The 19,978-nt window shown below is 30.0% G+C and overlaps 6 protein-coding genes across 6 annotated transcripts; 4 read left to right on the top strand and 2 right to left on the bottom strand.

The window, feature by feature from the left end:
• Window positions 1-129: 129 nt before the first annotated feature.
• LOC145752440 (kelch-like protein 25) lies at window positions 130-2,694 on the top strand. Its single transcript, XM_082568728.1, has 8 exons — window positions 130-210; window positions 295-317; window positions 400-488; window positions 596-803; window positions 1,254-1,418; window positions 1,788-1,949; window positions 2,331-2,478; window positions 2,560-2,694. Exons 1-8 carry the CDS (start codon window positions 164-166, stop codon window positions 2,681-2,683), a joined length of 966 nt encoding a protein of 321 aa, XP_082424854.1. The 5' UTR covers window positions 130-163; the 3' UTR covers window positions 2,684-2,694.
• Window positions 2,695-3,237: 543 nt separating this feature from the next.
• Window positions 3,238-6,558, top strand: LOC145752017 (kelch-like protein 15). The gene is made up of 8 exons (XM_082568199.1): window positions 3,238-3,501; window positions 3,577-3,605; window positions 3,737-3,834; window positions 4,001-4,205; window positions 4,469-4,633; window positions 5,199-5,360; window positions 5,784-5,952; window positions 6,034-6,558. The coding sequence occupies exons 1-8, from the start codon at window positions 3,461-3,463 to the stop codon at window positions 6,149-6,151; spliced, it is 987 nt and encodes a 328-aa protein (XP_082424325.1). The 5' UTR covers window positions 3,238-3,460; the 3' UTR covers window positions 6,152-6,558.
• On the top strand, window positions 6,426-9,551 carry LOC145752016 (kelch-like protein 25). Its single transcript, XM_082568198.1, has 8 exons — window positions 6,426-6,565; window positions 6,653-6,708; window positions 6,846-6,940; window positions 7,267-7,492; window positions 7,787-7,942; window positions 8,369-8,530; window positions 8,699-8,849; window positions 9,200-9,551. The coding sequence occupies exons 1-8, from the start codon at window positions 6,534-6,536 to the stop codon at window positions 9,315-9,317; spliced, it is 996 nt and encodes a 331-aa protein (XP_082424324.1). The 5' UTR covers window positions 6,426-6,533; the 3' UTR covers window positions 9,318-9,551.
• Window positions 9,194-14,276, bottom strand: LOC145752015 (tRNA (uracil-5-)-methyltransferase homolog A-like). Its single transcript, XM_082568197.1, has 11 exons — window positions 14,004-14,276; window positions 13,734-13,869; window positions 13,135-13,277; window positions 12,645-12,778; window positions 12,285-12,454; window positions 11,782-11,989; window positions 11,173-11,388; window positions 10,580-10,787; window positions 10,372-10,505; window positions 10,091-10,179; window positions 9,194-10,001 (listed from the first exon to the last, which is right to left on the bottom strand). The coding sequence occupies exons 1-11, from the start codon at window positions 14,272-14,274 to the stop codon at window positions 9,665-9,667; spliced, it is 2,046 nt and encodes a 681-aa protein (XP_082424323.1). The 5' UTR covers window positions 14,275-14,276; the 3' UTR covers window positions 9,194-9,664.
• A 357-nt stretch (window positions 14,277-14,633) lies between these two features.
• LOC145751954 (ribosome maturation protein SBDS-like) lies at window positions 14,634-16,179 on the top strand. The gene has a single exon (XM_082568118.1). It carries the CDS (start codon window positions 14,744-14,746, stop codon window positions 15,500-15,502), a length of 759 nt encoding a protein of 252 aa, XP_082424244.1. The 5' UTR covers window positions 14,634-14,743; the 3' UTR covers window positions 15,503-16,179.
• On the bottom strand, window positions 15,727-19,213 carry LOC145751953 (uncharacterized). Its single transcript, XM_082568116.1, has 7 exons — window positions 18,827-19,213; window positions 18,144-18,467; window positions 17,884-18,065; window positions 17,414-17,581; window positions 17,195-17,324; window positions 16,814-16,986; window positions 15,727-16,475 (listed from the first exon to the last, which is right to left on the bottom strand). The coding sequence occupies exons 1-7, from the start codon at window positions 19,175-19,177 to the stop codon at window positions 16,148-16,150; spliced, it is 1,656 nt and encodes a 551-aa protein (XP_082424242.1). The 5' UTR covers window positions 19,178-19,213; the 3' UTR covers window positions 15,727-16,147.
• Between the last annotated feature and the right edge of the window lie 765 nt (window positions 19,214-19,978).

Consider the following 19,978-nt stretch of genomic DNA (forward strand, 5'->3'; position numbering starts at 1 on the left):
GCTGTATCAATATAGGTAACGCTATTTTCGATATAATAACAAAGAAGCACAATAGAATGGGATTATTTAAAGCCGTTAACTATACCAATACTGTAGTAGTAGTAAAATAAAGGTCTATATGTAGTTAGCTTTGCCAGTTAAACATAAGTGTAAATATTTGAAAATGGGCATTTGTTCATCAATTCAAGAAAATATCGTTTACCCGAATCAGTAAGTAGTTATTTTAAAACAATTAAAAAGTTTAATATCTTTTTGAATATATTATACATAATCTAATATTATTTATATTTGCAGGATAAATCCAATATACCTTAAAGGTAAGCTTAATAGATTATGTTTTCAATAACTAAAGAAATAAATGGTTGAACGCTTATTAACTTAAACATTAACGTAATTTAGAAGATCATGTTCACAAGTTCATGTTGGTTTTGGGTGAAAAAGATTTTACATACAACGTTGAAACAAAAGAAATTACTAGAATATATAAGGTAAAAGCGTAAGAGTAATGTGTTTGAATCACCATTATCTTTACAATAAACGTTTATACATTTTAAAAATTACTGAAAAGTGTAAAAATTTAACCTAAATTTCTAAGGACCGAATTCACAAATACGACAACGCTTCAAATGCATCTGCCAACAATATTGTATTCGAGTTAGGGGGTTGCGGACCCCCTCAAGAGAAAACGGTAGAAGGGGTTGAGTTCGTTCAATATCTTAACTTCGATTCACTAGAGTTAGGATGGCAACAAGCGACGCCAATGCCCTTTAAAGGGTTTCACATGGCTGCTACGTCATTAGAAGGTATATTGTGACGTCATAAGTTTATTAATAACAACTTAGATGAGAGAATATTTAAAATTTAATTTAAGGCAAGTTTTTGTGTAAAACTTTATATTTGCCCTGTTTTTACATAGCAATTCTTCAAGTTATTGTCCAGCCACCTAGTTACAGTTTGGAACTATTGTAGTTCATAGAATTGCTGGATTAGGGGAATTTCCAGTTTAAAATATTTGACAACGTCACAATAGGTTATTGTATAAGTCACAAATAATTCAAATATTTTCTCACATGATTAGGCTACATTTAAAAAACTAATTTTTCAAACTAATTTTTTTAAAGACGCATTTTTGAAAAGTAAACCGCTATTTTGTCAAACAAATTTTGCAGACAAATTTAAATGCACTTTTTGTTAAATTACGAAAAAGAATTAAAAATCAATTCTACCTAAAAATATTTAAAATATATTTTTAGGTAAACTTTATACTTTTGGTGGTATACGACAGAAGAAATCATCGACAATTAAACCAAAATATATCATCAAATTAATTCATGTTTACGATATTTTAACCAGTAGATGGAGCTGTTGTGGCAAGATGGCAGTACCAAGATATTACCACACTTCAGTTGCTTGTAATGGTAAATAACCACCTTTATTCAAGGGAAATTTCAAATAGCTAAATCTTTTATTTCAAATAGCTAAATCTTTTAAATAACTAAAAATATCTCCACCCTTAATCGCATTTAATACTATAGCCGTATACCGGTTATGGCATTAGATTACTAGCCGAAAGATTTTGGGTTCGAGCCGCACCAATGCCACACTAGTCACCCTAAAGCCTCGTGTTAACAGATAGCTTAAACACGTCACAATAACAGCACATTTTTACTTAATAAAAATATAAAAATTAGCACCTCAAAATAATATAAAAATGCATTGAAAAAAAACGCTAAATACAACCGTGTTATTACTTATTCAAATTAACGTTTAAACAAATTTATCCTAAGGTAAAATCTATTCGTTTGGAGGAAATAGTAGGTTCGGATCGGATATTACAGATATTGAATGTTTTGACCCTGCAACGGGACTTTCCCAGGTTGTATCAGAAATGCCCCTGCAAATTGATGACCCATGTGTAGTGCAAGTAAAAGGGATGTTTTACATTTTGGGTAAAATTAATCGTAAAATTAATTTTAAATAGTGTTTTTATGTATTCATTTATTCTTGATGCAAAAAAAGTCGACTTCACGACCCAAACATAGAGTAACATTTGACACACCGACCTAGTTTTAAGTTGCCTGTGGCAGTTTGGGATATTATTGATTATAATTGCCCTATAATTAAACTGCTAATTAAGTGCTGGCTCAGCAAGAGTTCTTAACGATTATAGCGCCTCACTCAAGGGCGCTACAGCATGAGAGCAGTGGGAATTACACCCAGGACCTCATGTAGCAAAGTGTTCTTTTTACTAATTTAAGCCATTGGTCTTTCAACATAATTTTAAGTTGTGAGAGTTAGTTTTGTATTTTAATCCTACGTCATCCACACAGGAAGTGACGTCATGCGAAACACTCGTCGAATCTTCCTCATGTTCGATCCCACCGAGCATCGATGGTTTAACATCAAGAGCGAGATGAACAATGGGAGGTCGTCGTTGAGCGCATGCGTAGTGGGGGACAAGATCTGCACAATAGGCGGGTATGACGTCATATTAATTATCATTTTTAGTACTTATGTTACGTCACAACCAGGTAAATTGTTTTAAATTTTTTTTTAAAGTTTCTACAACGCTTCACCGAACATCGAAGTTTTTGACCCCAAATCTGGAAAGTGGGTCTTTGATCAATCAACCGGATCCGTCTCTTGGGTGGATTGGAAACGTCAGCGAGTTGTTCCTATATGACGTCATAAAACGACAAAAATCACTTTGTTTCTTCCTTGTTGGTAAAGTTTTTGCATCCTTAACGTCATCTGGGGATGCAAATTAAGAGAATGACGTCATCAAGCCTTTTCAATTGTTAAAAACAAACTTGGTTAATTAGTTTGCAAATGTTGCAAATACCAACAGATTTAAATATTTGTTTACATAGGTGTTTTGTTTAAAAAATTACTTTTCATTCTTATCTCAGGTCTACTACAAAAAAATAAATTTAAAATTAAAAAAGTTTAAAATAAATTATTGTTTTGGATGATTAAGTTAGTTAGTGAAGCTATTTTAGGGGAGAAGAGGCTTTATAGTGTAAACAAGGGACTTTCTACCGAACAAACAACCCCTATTATGACGTAGATCATCGCCTTTGTTCCAAAGAAACCATAGTAACGGAAAACCCCCGTGTTTTGTGAAAATTATTGGAGCGTAGTTTCGTAATAGAAGGGTTTAAAATAACAACAACCAAGTTTAAAAAAAAATTATAGTCGTTTAATAAAGTAACTCCTTTTTTATTTAAATAAATAATAATTGAACTTTTTAACTAAACAAAATAAATTGCAAGGTTCAGATTTAAATATTATAGTTTTTTGAACTTAAAGGTATATTTAAAAAAAATATTAATTAAATTTTTTAAGTAAACGAAATAAACTGCAAGGTTCAGACATAAATATTATTAAACTCAAAGGTCTATTTTATAAATATTTTTGTAAATATTTTGTATTTTAAAATGTAAATAAATTGTTAATCATAATGGGAGGGGTCTGCTGTAAAAGTGAAGTTCAAAATATCATGTAAGTTAACTATCTTATTCTTAAATATTATATAATAAATATTCATTTTTAATTTATATTTTTACATTTTTTCAGTAATCCTGCAAAAGCAAATGCAGAAGATGGTAAGCTACATACTTATAATTGTTGAATAAAAATATTCGTATATTTAATAAAAAAATGAATATTTAATTTAAAATTTAAATTTATTTTGGTTAAAAATAAAATTAAAAAAAATATTAATATTAATTTATAGAAACCTATAAGACTAGAGGTTTGTTGGTTTTATCAAAATATGAAAATAAAGATTTTATTTTTAATATTGAAACGAAAGAAAGAAAATATTTAAATAAGGTAAAAAATATTTTTAATAAATTAATAACAAGTTTCATTGAATTTTGTAGGATTTAATTTTAAAATGTTTTTTTTGTAGCCTATAATAATATACCTAATAAAAATACCTATTCATACATACACAATTACAAATAATTTTGAAATTTTAATTTTTATATTTTGACAGACACGAAATTTTGTTCTTAAAGATTTTGCAGCTGCATCGATTGACAAAAAAGTGTTTATATTTGGAGGTAGCATCAAACAAGATGGAATTAAAGTTGGTAGTGATAAAGTTGAAATGTTAGATCTAAGTTCTGATAATTCTGAGTGGCAAAAATGTAACAAAATGCCATTTAAGGCAATGCATATGAGTACTGCAGTATATAAGGGTAAAATCTTATTTTATAATTATTTTCTTTTTTTTATTATTAAAACTAAAATTATATTTTAAAAAGTGTAATTCTAATTAAAAAAAAAAAAATATTGAGTTATTTAATTTGTATTCAATAAAAATATTTACAATTAAAAAATAACTTGATTTTATTTTTAAACTTTTTATTTAACTTAAAATTACATTTTTTTAAATTATATTCTTACATATTTGTTAAGATTTAATTTTGTATTTACACTAAAACATTGTTATTCTTTGTAGGTAAAATTTATCTAATCAGTGGTGTGAATCAAATGGAAGATTATGAAACTGACCCAGAACATTTCCTCAAAGAAATTTATGTTTTTAATATTGTGAATAACATGTGGGGAAAAAATGGAGAAGTTTTGGTTCCAAGATGTTTTCATAAATCAGTTGCATTTAATGGTAACTTTAAAATACATTAAAAAAAAACATTAAAATTAATAAAAAAATGTATCACTAAAATAAATTTATCCTTGATGTGGGAAGGTCGACTTTACAGCCTAAACATAGAGTAACATCAATTATCCTGACCCAGTCTCGAGTTAGTTGCCTGTGGCAGTTTGGGATACTATGTAGATTATAATTGCCAGGTAATTATACCGCTGATTAAGTGTTGGCTTAGCAGGAGTTCATCCTGTTTATAGCACTATCTTAAAGGCGCTACAGCATGAGATCACTGGGGATCAAACCCAGGATCTTATGTAGTGTAGCAAGTGTTTTGACCACTACACCAGCCACTTACACCATTTTGCTTACTTTTTGTTTTATGAAATATGAAATGACCTATATTTTTATTTTAAATTTGACTACAAAGAGCATAAATTTACAAATATATTGATTTAAAAATAAGTTTTAGCCTTTACCTTTTAAGAAATTTGATTGTAATTATCTATGTCATCCTGAAATGGTAGCTTTAATCTAATTTATTTTAATTATTAAACACTCTAAATAAAATTTAATTTTTAAGGTAAGATTTACATTGTTGGTGGCATAGACACAACATTAAATTACACAAACAAAGTAGAATGTTATGACATCACAATGAACGATTCAACAATTATCACAACCTTACCGAAACTAGTTTCTTTTGTTGGCCTTGTAGAACTTGATGGAATGGTTTTTGTACTGGGTTTGTTTTATTCATTTTTAACTAATGTTGATTTATATTTAGTCCATATTTAGGTTACTGTATACTTTAAACTTTTAAATATAAGCTTTGAATTGGTATTACAGTTTTCTTATAAAACTTTTGTGACCTAAACATAGAGTAACATCAGTTACTCCGACCCAGTCTCGAGTTGTCTTTTAGCAGTTTGGGATATTATAGATTATAATTGCCTGGTAATTATGCTGCTGATTAAGTGCTGGCTCATCAGAAGTTAATACCGTTTATAGCGCCTTACTTAAGGGTGCTACAGCATGAAAGCAGTGGGGATTGAACCCACAACCTTATGGTGGTGTAGCAAGTTTTCTTACCACCACACCATGCTGCCGGTTCAACTTGTTGCATACATTTTGATAAAATACTCAAAACTTTTTTTTAAATATTTAGGGGGTAAATGTGACGAAGAATTTGACCCTAACCCAACCCAACTTGGTCGAATTTTTCTCAAACTTGACCCTACCTCCCTCTTGTGGGAGAATGTTATTGGGCAGATGAACCACTCGAAGTCCTCAGCATCAGTTTGTGTCGTCGGAGGCAGAATTGTGACTATTGGAGGGTGAGTTATGACTTAATAATTTGATATATGTTATCTATATGTTAAAAGTGACAATTGTTTAAATTTTTTTATTTTAATTAGTTTAAAAGAGAAGTCAAGTGTGGTTGAAATATTTAATTATCCTCGAAGAAAATGGGAAAGTGAGAATGGTTATCTAGAGAATGATCTGTGGACCAATCAGCAAGTTGTGGCTATATGATGTCATAAATTGAAGGATATGATGTCATAAAAATATTGTTTAACAAAAGCAACATGACTAACAATATTAGTTATGATTTGTTTATTGATTGAAATTTAGTAAATTATATTAAGTTTTGCTATGCACTTTGTTTAATTTGTGTTACCTAATTTATATTTACATTGTGTTGGATTTTAAAAGTGTTATTTTAGTTAAATGTATATCACAGTGTTATTATTAAAACTGTTAAACGATTCTTTTTCAAAATGTTATTGTTTTGTGTTGTTATTTAATTTACAAAATAATTTGAATGTGCTGAAAGATATATTTTACATCACTATTTATATTTTACATAAATTAACAAAATATTTGTTTATTTTTTAGAGTTAGGGTTTAATTAAACATGGGTGTTGGATGCTCAACAATACTGGAAGAGTAAGTTGCAATTTAACTTAATTACTTTCTTATAAAATGCTATGCCATAACTCAAAATATTTATGAACTAATTTTCTTGTTTTTTAGAGATAGTGTGCAGTCAAAAAAAAATTATGTTCCAGTTGAAGTTTACTTAAACCAAGGTAATGGATATATTAATAAAACTTTAATGTTTTAAATTTTTTTGTAGATCCAGTGTGCTGGATTTATTTTATATAATTTTTTAATAATACCTAATAACAAAGTGCTATATTTTATAAAACATGAATTAATATTGCAGGCAAACGTGAGCCAGATTCAGTTATAATAGTTGGTGGAACTAGCAACAAAACCATTCTTTACTTTCCATTTAACAAAACTACAACAATCTTGCCGGTAGGTTAAATTTCAACAAATGTTTTACCAAATTAAACACGGCTTATAATAGGTAAAGGATTATTCCAAAAATGCAATAGTGGGTAATTTTGTGTTTAAATTGCAAACTTTAATACTATCACTATTAATCTAACCTCTTACCCTGCCTTATTTTTTCCAATAAAAGGTTGTTAATAAAGGTAATGATTGCCATTGCTCACTATTGGTTATTTAAGTAAAGTAATTATTAAAAATATTATTAAAGTTGTATAACCTTTGGTATGACAATATTAAAACAAAATTCTTATTTTAAATGTCTAACAACAACGAAATGTAATTATTTTAAGCAAAGGAACAAGTTAAGCACCAACAGTACAGCTGTATCGGTGGGACCCAAGGTGTTCACTATAGGGGGACATGGTTATCCTTATGATGGGACAATACCCAAGAACACCAAGGTTCACCATGTTAATGATGTAGAGTTTATGGATACCTCAGCTGAGGATGAAACCTGGAAGTTTATTCAACCAATGATCATCGGGAGGGCAGATCCAACAGCAGTTGTGTTAGATGGTTGGTTTTTTCCTTAAACATTAACTTAAATTATAGATGAGTGTTGGAATATTAAGGTTTTAGAAGTGGTGTAGTAGTGGTTAGAACACTTGGCTATACAAGCTTGGTTTATTGGTTCAATTTCACATTTACTTTTAAAAATTTTCTTGAGTCAGGCACCACGATTGGTATTAAATAATGCCTAATAATATCCAAAAATTATAAAGACTTAGGCTAACAATTAGTGTTAACAATTTTCTTGTACTGGTGACCTTGCAATTTTATTTTTCAAACAACATTTTTGATATTTTTTAGAAAAACTTTATGTGATTGGTGGAATAAAACAGCAGAAGGGTTATGACAAAATATGTGCCGCAGAGATAGAATGTTACACCCCAGAACAAAGAAATTGGTTTATTTGTGGCCACTTAATTGTGCCACGTTACGAACATCGATCTGTAGTGGAGTTAGGTGCAAAATTTTAGCAGTTTTATTTATCTAAAGCATGGGGTTGTGGTCAGTACATTTGTGTTCACTACATAAGGTCCTGTGTTCAATTCCCACTGCTCTCATGCTGTAGTGCTCTTAAGTAAGGTGCTATAAACAGTATTAACTCCTGCTGAGTCAGCATTTAATCAGCAGCTTATAAATTATTATAATCTATAATTTTTTAAACTGCTACAGTAAACTTAAGAGTAAGTCAGGGAAACTGATGTTACTCTATGTTTAGATTGTGCAATTGTTCTTTCCACATCAACAATAATAAATGAGATAAATAAAATTAAAATAACATTGTTTTTTTTTATTATTAGAATTTGAAATCACATATGACGGTTATATAGATTTTTAGATTCTTAATTTACTGAATATTCCAATAAATTTATAAAATATTTCCAGATAAAATTTTTACTTTTGGAGGATGCAACAAAGATAACGAAACTTTAACTTCTGTTGAACGTTTCGACCCTGCGACAAACCAATCAACAATTGTTGCACACCTACCTCTTGTACTAAACAACTTTGCTGCAGTTTTATATCACAATTTAATCTTCATATTGGGTAGGGTTTATTAGAAATTTAATTTAACATTTTAAACATTGTGTTAAATTTTTGTTTAACATGTAACTGCCTTAAATATTGCTATTATTAGCGCCTTTTTAAAAGGCTTTTATTAAAACTTTAATGTTTAGTATTTTTGTTTCATGTTTGCTTATACATTTTATATAGGTGGTAGTTCAGACACCGAAAGATATAACCACAAGGTGTTGCTGTTTGAGCCCTTATCTAGTACCTGGACAGACAATAATATGGAGATGTCAGCTCACCAGACCCAATCTTGTGGTTTAGTGTTAAAAGATGCAATCTACTGTTTTGGCGGGTAAGTGATGTTTAAGGTTTGGGTGAACATAACAAACATTTAAAATATAAAGTATATGTACTTAAAAAAGTTAAATCTGATAGCTGATAGTCCACCATAGCTCATGCTCTTAATTTTCATTATATAGTTTCAAAATAACAAGGTTTATTTATTTTAAAGACCCATAAATTGAACATACATAAATAAAGTTATCATTAACTAAGCTTTATTACAAATATGTTAAGGTGAGCCTTCCATATAAAACAATGCTTAAGGATCAAACATTGATACAGGATTTTTAGATTTGTTATACTAACTTATTTTTGCCTACAAGACCTAAACATTTATTGAACTTTGATTTGACTTCACAGGAGTATTGGTCAGCAAATCATCTCCAAGATATTCTCCGTTGAAACCAACTCTTGGAAGTTGGAGCAAATGGATCTCGCTTTTCACAAGTGGGAGACACAACAATTTGTTGCTGTGTGATGTCATAAAAAAAGAAAATTACCAATCATTCCAGAAATGTATACACTTGTATATAGACACTGCATAGTTTTTAATTTTTCTTATAGATATAAAATAATCCCAATGCAGAGTAGAACTCTTTTTAAAGTTTTTAACTCTTTGTTGTATATACTTATACATAGTTTTATGCATTCATATTGCACTGTGTATTTTATTTTCGTGCAGTTTTTTTTACCTAATAAACCTCCAACACCAAACACATATTCGAAACTTAATAAAAACAAAAAGTTTACGAACTTAATTTTAATAGTTGAGCTTTAAACAAGAGTTGTAACACTGCTTGGATCAGCAACAGTTTCGGTGGCATTTTAATTTGCGGCAGTGGCATCAGGATCTTCCATGGTGGCATCTTTGTTTGGCACATTTAAGTCAGATGCCACAGAATCGGAAGATTGTGGCACATTTATGTCAACAGGCTCTGATTTCGTGGCATCTATTTGTGACCCACTTGAATCAGTTTCCACAGATGTAGTGGCATCCTGTTGAGGCGTATCTGTATCACTTGCCACGATATCCTGTGGCGTGACACGTTGCCACAACATCACCACCTCACAATGGTTAGTATGAGGATAAAGATCTAATGGTTGGGCTACGATCGGTTTAAATGGGAGGCCTACAGTTCGCTTCGATTGTGGCCGGCAAAAACTAAAAGATTGGAACAAAAAGCAGATTTACAATGACATTCACTTTAGGTATTCTAGGTGAAACATATAAAACTTAATGTTTAAACTTACTTGATAAAATTAGTTCTAGCTTGGTTAATGCTGCAAGAAACATAAACAATCTTCTGAATGGATGGGCACATTCTAAGGGTCTTGACAACCTAGAATGGGGGCGACAATTTAAAATTATGAAGGTTAAATTTTCCAGCACAAATTATTTTCCTTTTATTAAGAGTTTTAATATTTTTATTTTTCACCTATTGAATGTTTTTAATTTTAACCTTAACAGGCTGGCAATTTAAGTTTTAATTAACTTTTACTAAAATAATTTAAAAATTAAATATTTTATTTACTTTTTGATGAAGTCCACATCTTGGTGGATCCACGACTGCTACCAGACTAATATCGGTTGCCGATAGAAACGGTCCAACAAGTTGTGGCAACAAATCTTCTGCTTTGCCACAATGAAACTCACAATTTGTTATTTCTTAAATCAAAAAAATAAATAAAATTATTAATTACAATAAAAATTTTTATAAAACAGTATTTGTAATTTCTTACCATTTATTTCTGCGTTAATTATTGCATCATCAATCGCTTGTTTACAAAAATCGATTCCGATAACACGCTTCACTGACTTTGCAAGCCCAATTCCTATCGTACCCGTACCACAACAGACATCCAATAAAATAACTTCTTTTGTGTCGCTTTCTGCTCGTACAAAATCACCGACAGTTTTGTACAAAACTTCTGCAGCTCTTGTGTTACACTTTGAACAAAGATTTAGTTAACATTTATAATATTTATAAAAAAGAAGTCGTATGATATATTTCATAAATATTTATTCTACAAAGATTTTTAAGATAAGTTTTTATTTTAACAAATTTGAACATAAACAATTTATACAAATATATATTACACAGCCTAGTGGACAAGACCTTTTTATGTCGAATTTATAGGCTTACAAAATAAATTAAACTGCTGTTTAGGGTATGCAGGTAAATTATTGCTGGCAAATATTAGTTAAAAGTTGCAACCAAATTCTAATAATTAAAATTTCGATCAGAAGGTGTTGACCAGTATTAAGAAAAGGAATAATATGCAATCATAAATCATAATTTTTCTTAATTTGTTAATTTGTAACTTTCATTTACCTGAAAAAAAGCCAAAGGTGAGATCCTGAACTTTAAATCGAACAACTTCTCATAAATCACCCCCTCTCCTTTCACCAATGTTAATGGGAAATCATCTGCATTGCTTCGATGTGTTTCTAATGCTTGGAACAACAAGGTTTCAACTTCTATGTTGTTGTCACTAAAATGTTTCAAAACTTGTTGCTGTTCGGATTCTATTTCACCATCTGTAAGGTCCTGGTAAAATGAACATTTAAGGTTTAAGATAGAATCTCTTAGTCTAAGTTTCAGGTAAAAATCAAAGTAATGTAAGAAGAATGATCTTAAGTAAAAAACCTTTAACAATCTAGTACAACAAATGTTTAAAGTTTAAAATATAATCTCTACATTTTGTAAGTAAGTTCTAAAATACAAAGTTAGTTAAAATACAAGGTAATGTAGTAGGCTATCTTCTTAGATAAAAATTAACTTAAAACAATAACTATATAAATAGGTTGGATTAGTAATGTTTGCCTAACCATACACTTTATTATTTTAAAGGCAAAAACGTGTATAAACTGTAAACATTTCTAAATAGATATATATATATACACTATAATTAACAAAAAATAACAATTTAAACTGGTTCACCTGTCTACAAAGTGATACAACGACCATCGCTTTGTCATCTAATGTAGTCCTAACAGTCAAGGTCCTCCAATACCCTGTATGTACATGAGCGTTATAAACATCAAGGTTGGAAGCTTGGATGTACTTGGTAAATGATGTCGTAATTTGTTTCATCTTGAATGGAACGTGAACCAAACAATCTGGTTCTGCAACTTCACAAACTTGGTCTCTAGTTGGTAAAATTAAATATAAATATATGCATTTTAAAAATAAGAAATACCAATTTTTAAATAATCTAAACATTTAAATATTTGGAATAATATAACTACAAAAACAAACTAATGTAGAATGAAATAAATAACAGACTTTAAATATAATAACAAACTTTTGCATTTTGTCTTTAAATCTTAGCCCAAAAAGTTTTTTTTAAGTGGTTTACATTTAAGAATGTCTCTATTAAAAACCAAAAAAAATCGTAATTTAATTTGCTAATGTTTTAATGTTATAATGGTTTTAGTGCCTACTTGTATCTTCCCAACCTAAACCCCACACAAGGTTCTCCCTTAACATTCCTTGACATTGTGAAACCACATTTATTTCGGTACCCACAATCCACCACAGGAGAGGGGAGGATTTGATTGACAGGACAACAAGCTCCACCCTCTTTCTTGTATTGCATAAACCAACGAAATAACTAAAAGAAAAATAAATAATAAACATATACAAAAAGGCTTATAAATTAAAAAAGTAAACAAAAAATAAATTAATGTATATACTCTTTAAATTAACATTACTTTGAAATAAATTAATGCCAATGGTATACCTACTAAATGCTGTAGTTATAAAAAGGACAAAATTAAATAAATAACATGGTAACAATTTACCTCCACGTCTAGTTCCATTAAACAAACATCTCTTCTAAACTGAGATAAACTTTCATGAACAATATTTTGTTTCTTTTTAAGTTGATCTTCGTATTTTATTTGCCACCATGGAATCACTGAGTTCTTCAACATAACTAGTGAATAAAATCATCATTTTAACTTTAAATTTAAATTATCTCACATTTTTTTAAAATATATATCTTTATACCAGATGTGGGAAGGTCGACTTCACGACCTTAACATAAAGTAACATTAGTTACCTCAACCCAGTCTCAAGTTGTCTTTGTAGTTTAGGATATTATTGATTATAATTGCCCGATAATTATGCTGCTGATTAAGTATTATAGCGTTTTACTCAAGGCATGAAAGCAGTGGGGATCGACCAAGTACCCAATGTAGTGTAGCAAATGTTCTTACCACCACACCACTCTGCCGGTTTTAAATCTTATTATAATTGTTAGTTTTTACTAAATACTTAAAATCCACAAACCCTCAACATCTTCAATTTCATTTTCTTTTAATTTTTTCGGATTTATTTCATCTCCGTTGTTCTCATTTGCACGTTTCGTTGCCATGGCATCTTCCTTGGGTTTTGCATTCTTTACTTGCAGAGTTTTTCCCTTGTACAAAAACCTTTAAAGTAAATACAATTAGCGAAGGTATAATAGAACTTGAGAACTTAACATCATTAACTTAAATGTTATTGAAATCATGCTTAAAACATTGACCGGCAGCGTGGTGTAGTAGTAAGAACACTTGCTACACCACACATGAGGTCGTAGGTTTGATCCCTGAGCCAACACTTAATCAGCAGCATAATTATTGGGCAATTATAATCTACAATATCCAAAATTGCCACAGGCAACTCGAGACTGGGTCAGGGTAACTAATGTTACTCTATGTTTAAGTCGCGCATTCGACTTTCCCACATCGAGGATAAAGATGTATACAGAAAATGTTATTAAAATATTGCTTAAAACATTACAAATTTTTGAAGACATAAATTTTAACTTGACACAAATAAAATTTATAGATTTATGTCTTGTTAAAATTGGGAGTTTATTTTTAAAATAAAAAATGTATATTTACCCAGAAAGTTTCTCGGCAGCTTTTAGTTTATCCTCTTCAGACTTAAATGTGACATAAGCCTTGTTGATGTGTTTGATTATCTTAATTTTGTGAGGTTTTAACTTTAACTTTATGGACAACAACTTCTTGCATTCACCTATATCAATAATAGCATCACATATTTGCTTATATTTTAACAGATAAATTATTATTTTATGTTATACAGCAATAATTTAGTAAAGAGATGTTTTAATTACCAAATTATTAATTATAGTTAAATTAGTTACTTACCATAACCAAAACATTTTGGAAGACTTGCAATCTCAATTTTATAAATTTCTGAAGTAAAGTTGATGGTTTTAGTATATCCATAAGCATCACGTGGGTCTATAGGTTTAGTGACGTCATCTTTGGATGATTCTTTATTTTTTCCATTGCTTGTTTGTAAGTTTTCTTCCTTAATTAATGTTTTGCTTTCAATTGACTCCATTTTTACGTTTTCTGGTAAAGCTTCGGGCATTTTTGGTTCCATTTCAACTGATTTTGGTTCACTTACGTCCATAGTTTCTATTATAAAGCTTCTGTAAAGAAAGTAAAACAGGTTTAAAGCTTTACTTTTATATTAAAACGACAAAAACTTAATTTAATTCGCAGCTTAAAATTTTACGAAGCACATGTGCTAATTTGTGCAGTGAAGCAAATAACATAGATCTAAGCTGAAGAATTGTAGCGCTTAGTATACTACAAAATTAGTTTTAAAATTCTTAATATTTAAAGCTAGAATCAACTATAATTTACACTTTTAATAAACTTTAAATTATTATTTTATAAAAACTCAGTTAAATTAGGTTTTCGAACTTCCTAGTATACGCAATTTCACTTGACACATCTCGGTTACAACTATTATGTGTTTTGTTTTCAGCATGTTGTGCAATAATTTTAATGCGAAAAAATATAATTTTAAACCTAGTTGAATGTTCAATTAATAGTCATTTGTTTTAACCCTTTAAAGGTGTAAACATTGGTATAAGATGTCGTTAATATTTACACCAACGAACCAAGTTAGGTTAACAAATGTAGCCACAGTTCGAATGAAAAAAGCCGGAAAAAGATTTGAAATTGCGTGTTACAAAAACAAAGTGATGTCATGGCGAAACAAAACCGAAAAAGACATTGACGAAGTCTTACAAACACACACGGTTTTCACAAACGTTTCAAAGGGACTTGTAGCTAAAAACGACGATTTAATAAAAGCGTTTGGAACGGATAATCAGCCTGATGTTTGTATAAAAATTCTCGCTAAAGGTGAACTTCAAGTCTCGGAAAAAGAACGAAATGTTAAACTTGAAAGCATGTTCCGTGACATTGCAACGATTGTAACCGAAATGTGTGTAAACCCTGACACAAAACGGCCATATACAGTAACAATAATAGAACGTGAAATGAAAGATACGATCCATTATTCAGTGAACCCGAATAGAAACGCAAAACAACAAGCACTACAAGTTATTAAACTTTTAAAAGAGAAAATCTGTATAAACAGAGCTGAGATGAGACTTAAACTTTACCTGCCTGGTAAGGACTCTAAAAAGGTAAAAGAGAAGTTAAAACCATTTATAAAAACTGTTGAAAACGAGGAATATTTGTCGGGTTTTGAGATGGTTTGTTTAATTGATCCTGGATGCTACCGACAAATTGATGAAGTTATTAACAAGGAAACAAGAGGTAAGGGAAAAGTTGAGGTTCTTAACTTAAAGGAAGTGGAGGAATCACAAGAAATATTAAGTTAATTTTGTTACAAAGTTGTTAATAAATGTGTTGTTGTTGAAATAAAAAAGTAAATAGGTTGATAAATGTCCTTCTGTCCTTACTTTTAAATTTGCTAAATAAAATAACATTAGCAAACTTATTTTTCTATATTTTCAGTTACCCCTGGTCCAGTTAGCCTAGTTTGAATATAAAAGTACTGCAACATTTGTGCATTAATATTTGGTGCAAATAATTTTAACGTTTTTTAACATGTCACAAATTAAACTCATATTTGTATTTAAACGAGAATGTTACAACTTAGTTTTACTACAAGAAGTGAATAACATTATTTTGTTGGAATTAAAACAATAAGCCTTTAATGTAAATGTTTTAAACATTAAACACTTAAGAAAAACTACGAGAAATAAGTTGTCAAGGTTTTGAATTTATAGTAAATAAAAAAAATTTAATGACAAGTCAAAAACAGCATAACCATCGACATCAAAAAACAATCATAATTGTCTTTATATGTGGAAACATAAAAAAATGCTAACATACTAAACTAGTTTGTTGTAAATGATAGAAATAACATTAATAAACACAACAAGCTAACCTTAACATTGAAGTTATATATATAAAAGTACACCAACCTCCTATATCATAACAATTTTGAGCCCAATTAAAACTTAAACATCGTAATTATCCAATGCATCTTCAAGAGTGAGTTGATATGTGTCGTTGTTCTTCATTTCCACAGTCATATCAATAACTGCAGGAGGAACTTGTACAAGTTGTTGTGCCCCAACTGCCTGTGCACATTGCTCACGATGTTTCATTAACATCTCGTTGTTTGAAAAGCCCAGGAAGCAGTCGATGCAGCGCACAAGTTTGTGTTTTTCGTGTCGTTGAACATGTTCTTTAAGGTTTTGACGTAGCACAAATGCCTTGCCACAAATGGTGCATCCAAAAGGTCGTTTGCCCTCATGGAATTTCATGTGACGATAAAGTGATTGTCTGTAAACAATATGCATCAAAATTATAAACTTAATTAAAGTGTTTGGAAATAAAACATTGTTTTTATAAGATGTATTATCTTACAGCTTCTAATCATTACTATTTTAATACAAAATGAACAAAATAGTTGGAACATAGTTTATATTTAATATGGTATGATCTTTATAAATTAGGGCTTAGTGAATGATAAGTTAAGTATAAATGTATGTCAAAATTAAAGCCCTGCAAAACAAAAAAAAACAGCCAGTTGTGGTGCATGGATGAGATCATAATACAAAGTAAAATCTGGCCGTAGAGCATTAACTAGTTTGTAGAAAAGCAATAATTTAATACTTTACCTAAAAGTAAAATCCTTTCCGCACTTGGTGCACAGAAAAGGTCGTTCTCCTGTATGTAAACGCTCATGATCTTTTAAAGTTTTATGTTCTATAAATCCCTTTCCACATAAGCTACAAATAAATGGTCGCTCACCGGTGTGGCCTCTCATGTGAAGTTTAAGAGCTCCCTTTGACTAAAAAGTAATGAGGTTGTTTAAAATATATAAAGCACAATGTTGTAGGTAAGGTTAAGTATATGTAAATAGCTACTTAAATGTTTCATGGAAAGATATACACCTGTTTTATTGTATTGTGTAATAACCAACCAATTAAACATTAAAATAGGGCCATTTATATAAACACAGCTTGGTAATTTTCTATTTAAATTGAGGGCAATCTTACCAGAAATCCCTTCCCACAGAAGTCACAAACATCTTGTCTTATCTTCCCATCATGAACAATTCGAACGTGGTTCACTTTATCCCGCTTTCTATAAGCTATAAACTCATCTGGGCACACTGAACATTTCCATCTAAAAACAGAAATAATCGAGTTACAAAGCCAAATAGGGTTATAATTTAGGGGTTGTATTAAGGTAAGAAATCACAAAAGTTAACTTGCCTGTAGGGTAAATCTTTTTCCTGTTGAGTTTTTCTTTTTGGACCCCTTCTTACCGGACTTTCAGGTTGTTCAGAGTTTCCGTCAAAACTATTGTCAGGGTTTTCATCGAAACTTATCACCGCCGAAACATCTCCTTCCTCAAAGTTTGGTGAAGTTGAAGTACATTTTCTGGAAATTCATATTTGTTTCATTTTAACACTTTTATAAATTATTTAGATGTTAAAAAAAACATTTAGTCTTAATAAAAGCCTATGTAATGAAAATTGATGACAAACACAAAATGATTAAAACCTATAAATTCTGTATTCAAATTTATTTAAATTGGTCTTAGCTCTTGACAATGTGTGGTCACAGCTTATTCACTCTTAGCAGTTCAGTTTTACAATAAATATACTTATTACACACATTGCACATAGCACACGGCTTATTTTAAAGACCACCCTTTTAAAGATAAAAAATGAATAACTTACTTTTCATGGGCATCTCTGGACCTTGAGTATACAAACTTTCTATCACAGTTTCTACATTTAATTTGTGCCTTCTTCTTTCTTCCTCTCCTTTTAGGGGATGTCTCTTCTTCTTCTTCTGCCTCCAGATCAAAATTACGAGCTTCCAGGAAAGATCGACGTTTGTTCGGGGAGCCCAGTTTAACCTTCGGTGAAAAAAAGAAAAATTAAAAAAAAACGGTCTTGAAAATAAGTTCTATTTGATATAAACATAAAAATTTTACCTTTAAAGGCTTTTTTGTTAAAGATTTATGCTCCTGCATATGCTGAACAAACAAATCTTTTTCATTAGCTGCAAACTTCATGGCACAAGTCATACAATACAAATCTTCTTGTTTCTCCAAGTTATTCTTGTAACAATCAATCACTAACTCTTGTATCACTTCCTCCGATGATTCAACAAAGTAGTCTTGGTTCATCTCACAGATGATCGTTTGCTCCGAGCTGTCCACTATCGGTGTTTCTACTTTCTCAACGATGCTTTCTACTTTTTTCTTGGTTTCTGTTGTTGGTGTTTTGCTCAATTTTTTTTCACATTCTTCAACAATCTAATATAAATAAATTTCGGTAACTTGTTTGATTTTTAAGGTAAAAAAGGTATATATATATATTTAAGAATTATAATTTAATTATTGAACATTTTTTGACCTAACATATAAATTTGTGAATGGCAATTTAAATATCAATATTAAATAGAATGTATTGCACCTATTTAGAGGATCCTTATTGGGTTAGGGTTAGTGGTTTAATCTAAAAACTCTTTTATTCCATTTAAAATATAATATAAAATAGATTTATTCGATATAATTTGATCTATTTAATCCAGCATATTATTAAGATGGTCTTTAAATCACGCCATAGGTAGATTTAAACAATGATTTAAAAAAACATTTAATTATTAATTAACCTGATTAAAGCCACACCACTCTGCAGCCAACATCAAATCTTGGATATCTTTCTCCTCCAGATCATCCAACTGTATTGTGCCAATATACATGTACGACAACAATAACGAGAAGGATGGTGGTGTAAAAAAATCTCCATTAATTTCAACGTATCTCTCGTTCATTGGAATGTCCTTGACTTGGATAAGGTCGTGTAACTTCGGACACGCTGCAGCGATTATGCACTCATGTACGAAGAACTCTTTGTCTTTAACACGGATGACCGTGTCGCAATATAAATGGTCGAGATGTTGCTGATATAAAACTTTTAAGCGATCGCTGGCCGGGTGAGATGCCTTAACTTTATCCTCCATTTTATTGAATAAATGTTGGCAAAATTTTTTACAAATTGTCTTTAAAATTTAAAAACAAAAATTATTCATTAGTTTTATTAAAAAAAGGTAATTTAATAACTTTTTATTTTAATATTTTAGGCAAACAAGCTGACGAGGTTAACACATAGTCAAAAATTCTTAGCAATAATGTATATATGTATACATCATTATACTAAATGTAAAAACCAAACTTCAATTGTTTTTTATGCAAAAGACTTAAACGTTAAAAAGTTTAAATGCTGTAGCGTCTGCTTAATCTAACCTTTATCATCCTAGCATAGCGCAGTCTGGCAGTTAGTTAGCGTTTTTAAACCCGAGTATTCAAAAAGTCTTTAAGAACTAACTTCATTAAATATGAATATTAAATTGTCTAGCATTAACAACAATAATTATTACAATATTCACCCAAAAATCCCCAGTTTGGAAACATTGCAAAACTAAAACTGTTGTCAATTTAAAACAGAATTTTGAACCGGCGCAAGCGAAACGTTCAACGGAAAAACAAAATGGCAACACCCAGTAATTTTCCATTCCAAAAAGGAAACACTAAAACTTTATTCTCACAACGATTGGAACGCGCGCGAAATTAAAACAAAGATTTTTATTTCTTTTATTTTTAGATTAATATAGCTAAAATATAAAATTGAGTTTAAAGATAATATTTAATTATAAATTTAGTACTTTTCAAAGTTAAAATAACTTTATATGTAATGTGTTTTAAGTTACCTTTAAATTTATTAAAAAATGCATATTTTTTTAAATTTATTTATTAAATAAACC

The sequence above is a fragment of the Corella eumyota genome, chromosome 5 (assembly GCF_963082875.1).
Source record: "Corella eumyota chromosome 5, kaCorEumy4.1, whole genome shotgun sequence".
In the NCBI taxonomy this organism is placed as follows: domain Eukaryota; kingdom Metazoa; phylum Chordata; class Ascidiacea; order Phlebobranchia; family Corellidae; genus Corella; species Corella eumyota.

What these genes read in the sequence shown, in the direction of transcription:
- LOC145752440 (XM_082568728.1), top strand. Translation starts at nt 164, where the DNA reads ATGGGCATTTGTTCATCAATTCAAGAAAATATCGTTTACCCGAATCA. An exon ending in GGCTGCTACGTCATTAGAAG is followed by an intron (nt 804 to 1,253) that starts GTATATTGTGAC and finishes ATATATTTTTAG; the next exon opens with GTAAACTTTATACTTTTGGT. An exon ending in CACTTCAGTTGCTTGTAATG is followed by an intron (nt 1,419 to 1,787) that starts GTAAATAACCAC and finishes ATTTATCCTAAG; the next exon opens with GTAAAATCTATTCGTTTGGA.
- LOC145752017 (XM_082568199.1), top strand. Translation starts at nt 3,461, where the DNA reads ATGGGAGGGGTCTGCTGTAAAAGTGAAGTTCAAAATATCAT. An exon ending in AAAAGCAAATGCAGAAGATG is followed by an intron (nt 3,606 to 3,736) that starts GTAAGCTACATA and finishes ATTAATTTATAG; the next exon opens with AAACCTATAAGACTAGAGGT. An exon ending in AGAATTGTGACTATTGGAGG is followed by an intron (nt 5,953 to 6,033) that starts GTGAGTTATGAC and finishes TATTTTAATTAG; the next exon opens with TTTAAAAGAGAAGTCAAGTG.
- LOC145752016 (XM_082568198.1), top strand. Translation starts at nt 6,534, where the DNA reads ATGGGTGTTGGATGCTCAACAATACTGGAAGA. An exon ending in AAACTACAACAATCTTGCCG is followed by an intron (nt 6,941 to 7,266) that starts GTAGGTTAAATT and finishes AATTATTTTAAG; the next exon opens with CAAAGGAACAAGTTAAGCAC. An exon ending in CAATTTAATCTTCATATTGG is followed by an intron (nt 8,531 to 8,698) that starts GTAGGGTTTATT and finishes CATTTTATATAG; the next exon opens with GTGGTAGTTCAGACACCGAA.
- LOC145752015 (XM_082568197.1), bottom strand. Translation starts at nt 14,274, where the DNA reads ATGGACGTAAGTGAACCAAAATCAGTTGAAATGGAACCAAAAATGCCC. An exon ending in TGAAATTGAAGATGTTGAGG is followed by an intron (nt 12,779 to 13,134) that starts GTTTGTGGATTT and finishes TTTATTCACTAG; the next exon opens with TTATGTTGAAGAACTCAGTG. An exon ending in TTTAGGTTGGGAAGATACAA is followed by an intron (nt 11,990 to 12,284) that starts GTAGGCACTAAA and finishes TTTACCAACTAG; the next exon opens with AGACCAAGTTTGTGAAGTTG.
- LOC145751954 (XM_082568118.1), top strand. Translation starts at nt 14,744, where the DNA reads ATGTCGTTAATATTTACACCAACGAACCAAGTTAGGTTAACAAATGTA.
- LOC145751953 (XM_082568116.1), bottom strand. Translation starts at nt 19,177, where the DNA reads ATGGAGGATAAAGTTAAGGCATCTCACCCGGCCAGCGATCGCTTAAAA. An exon ending in TAACAAAAAAGCCTTTAAAG is followed by an intron (nt 18,066 to 18,143) that starts GTAAAATTTTTA and finishes TTTTCACCGAAG; the next exon opens with GTTAAACTGGGCTCCCCGAA. An exon ending in GAAAAAGATTTACCCTACAG is followed by an intron (nt 17,325 to 17,413) that starts GCAAGTTAACTT and finishes TTCTGTTTTTAG; the next exon opens with ATGGAAATGTTCAGTGTGCC.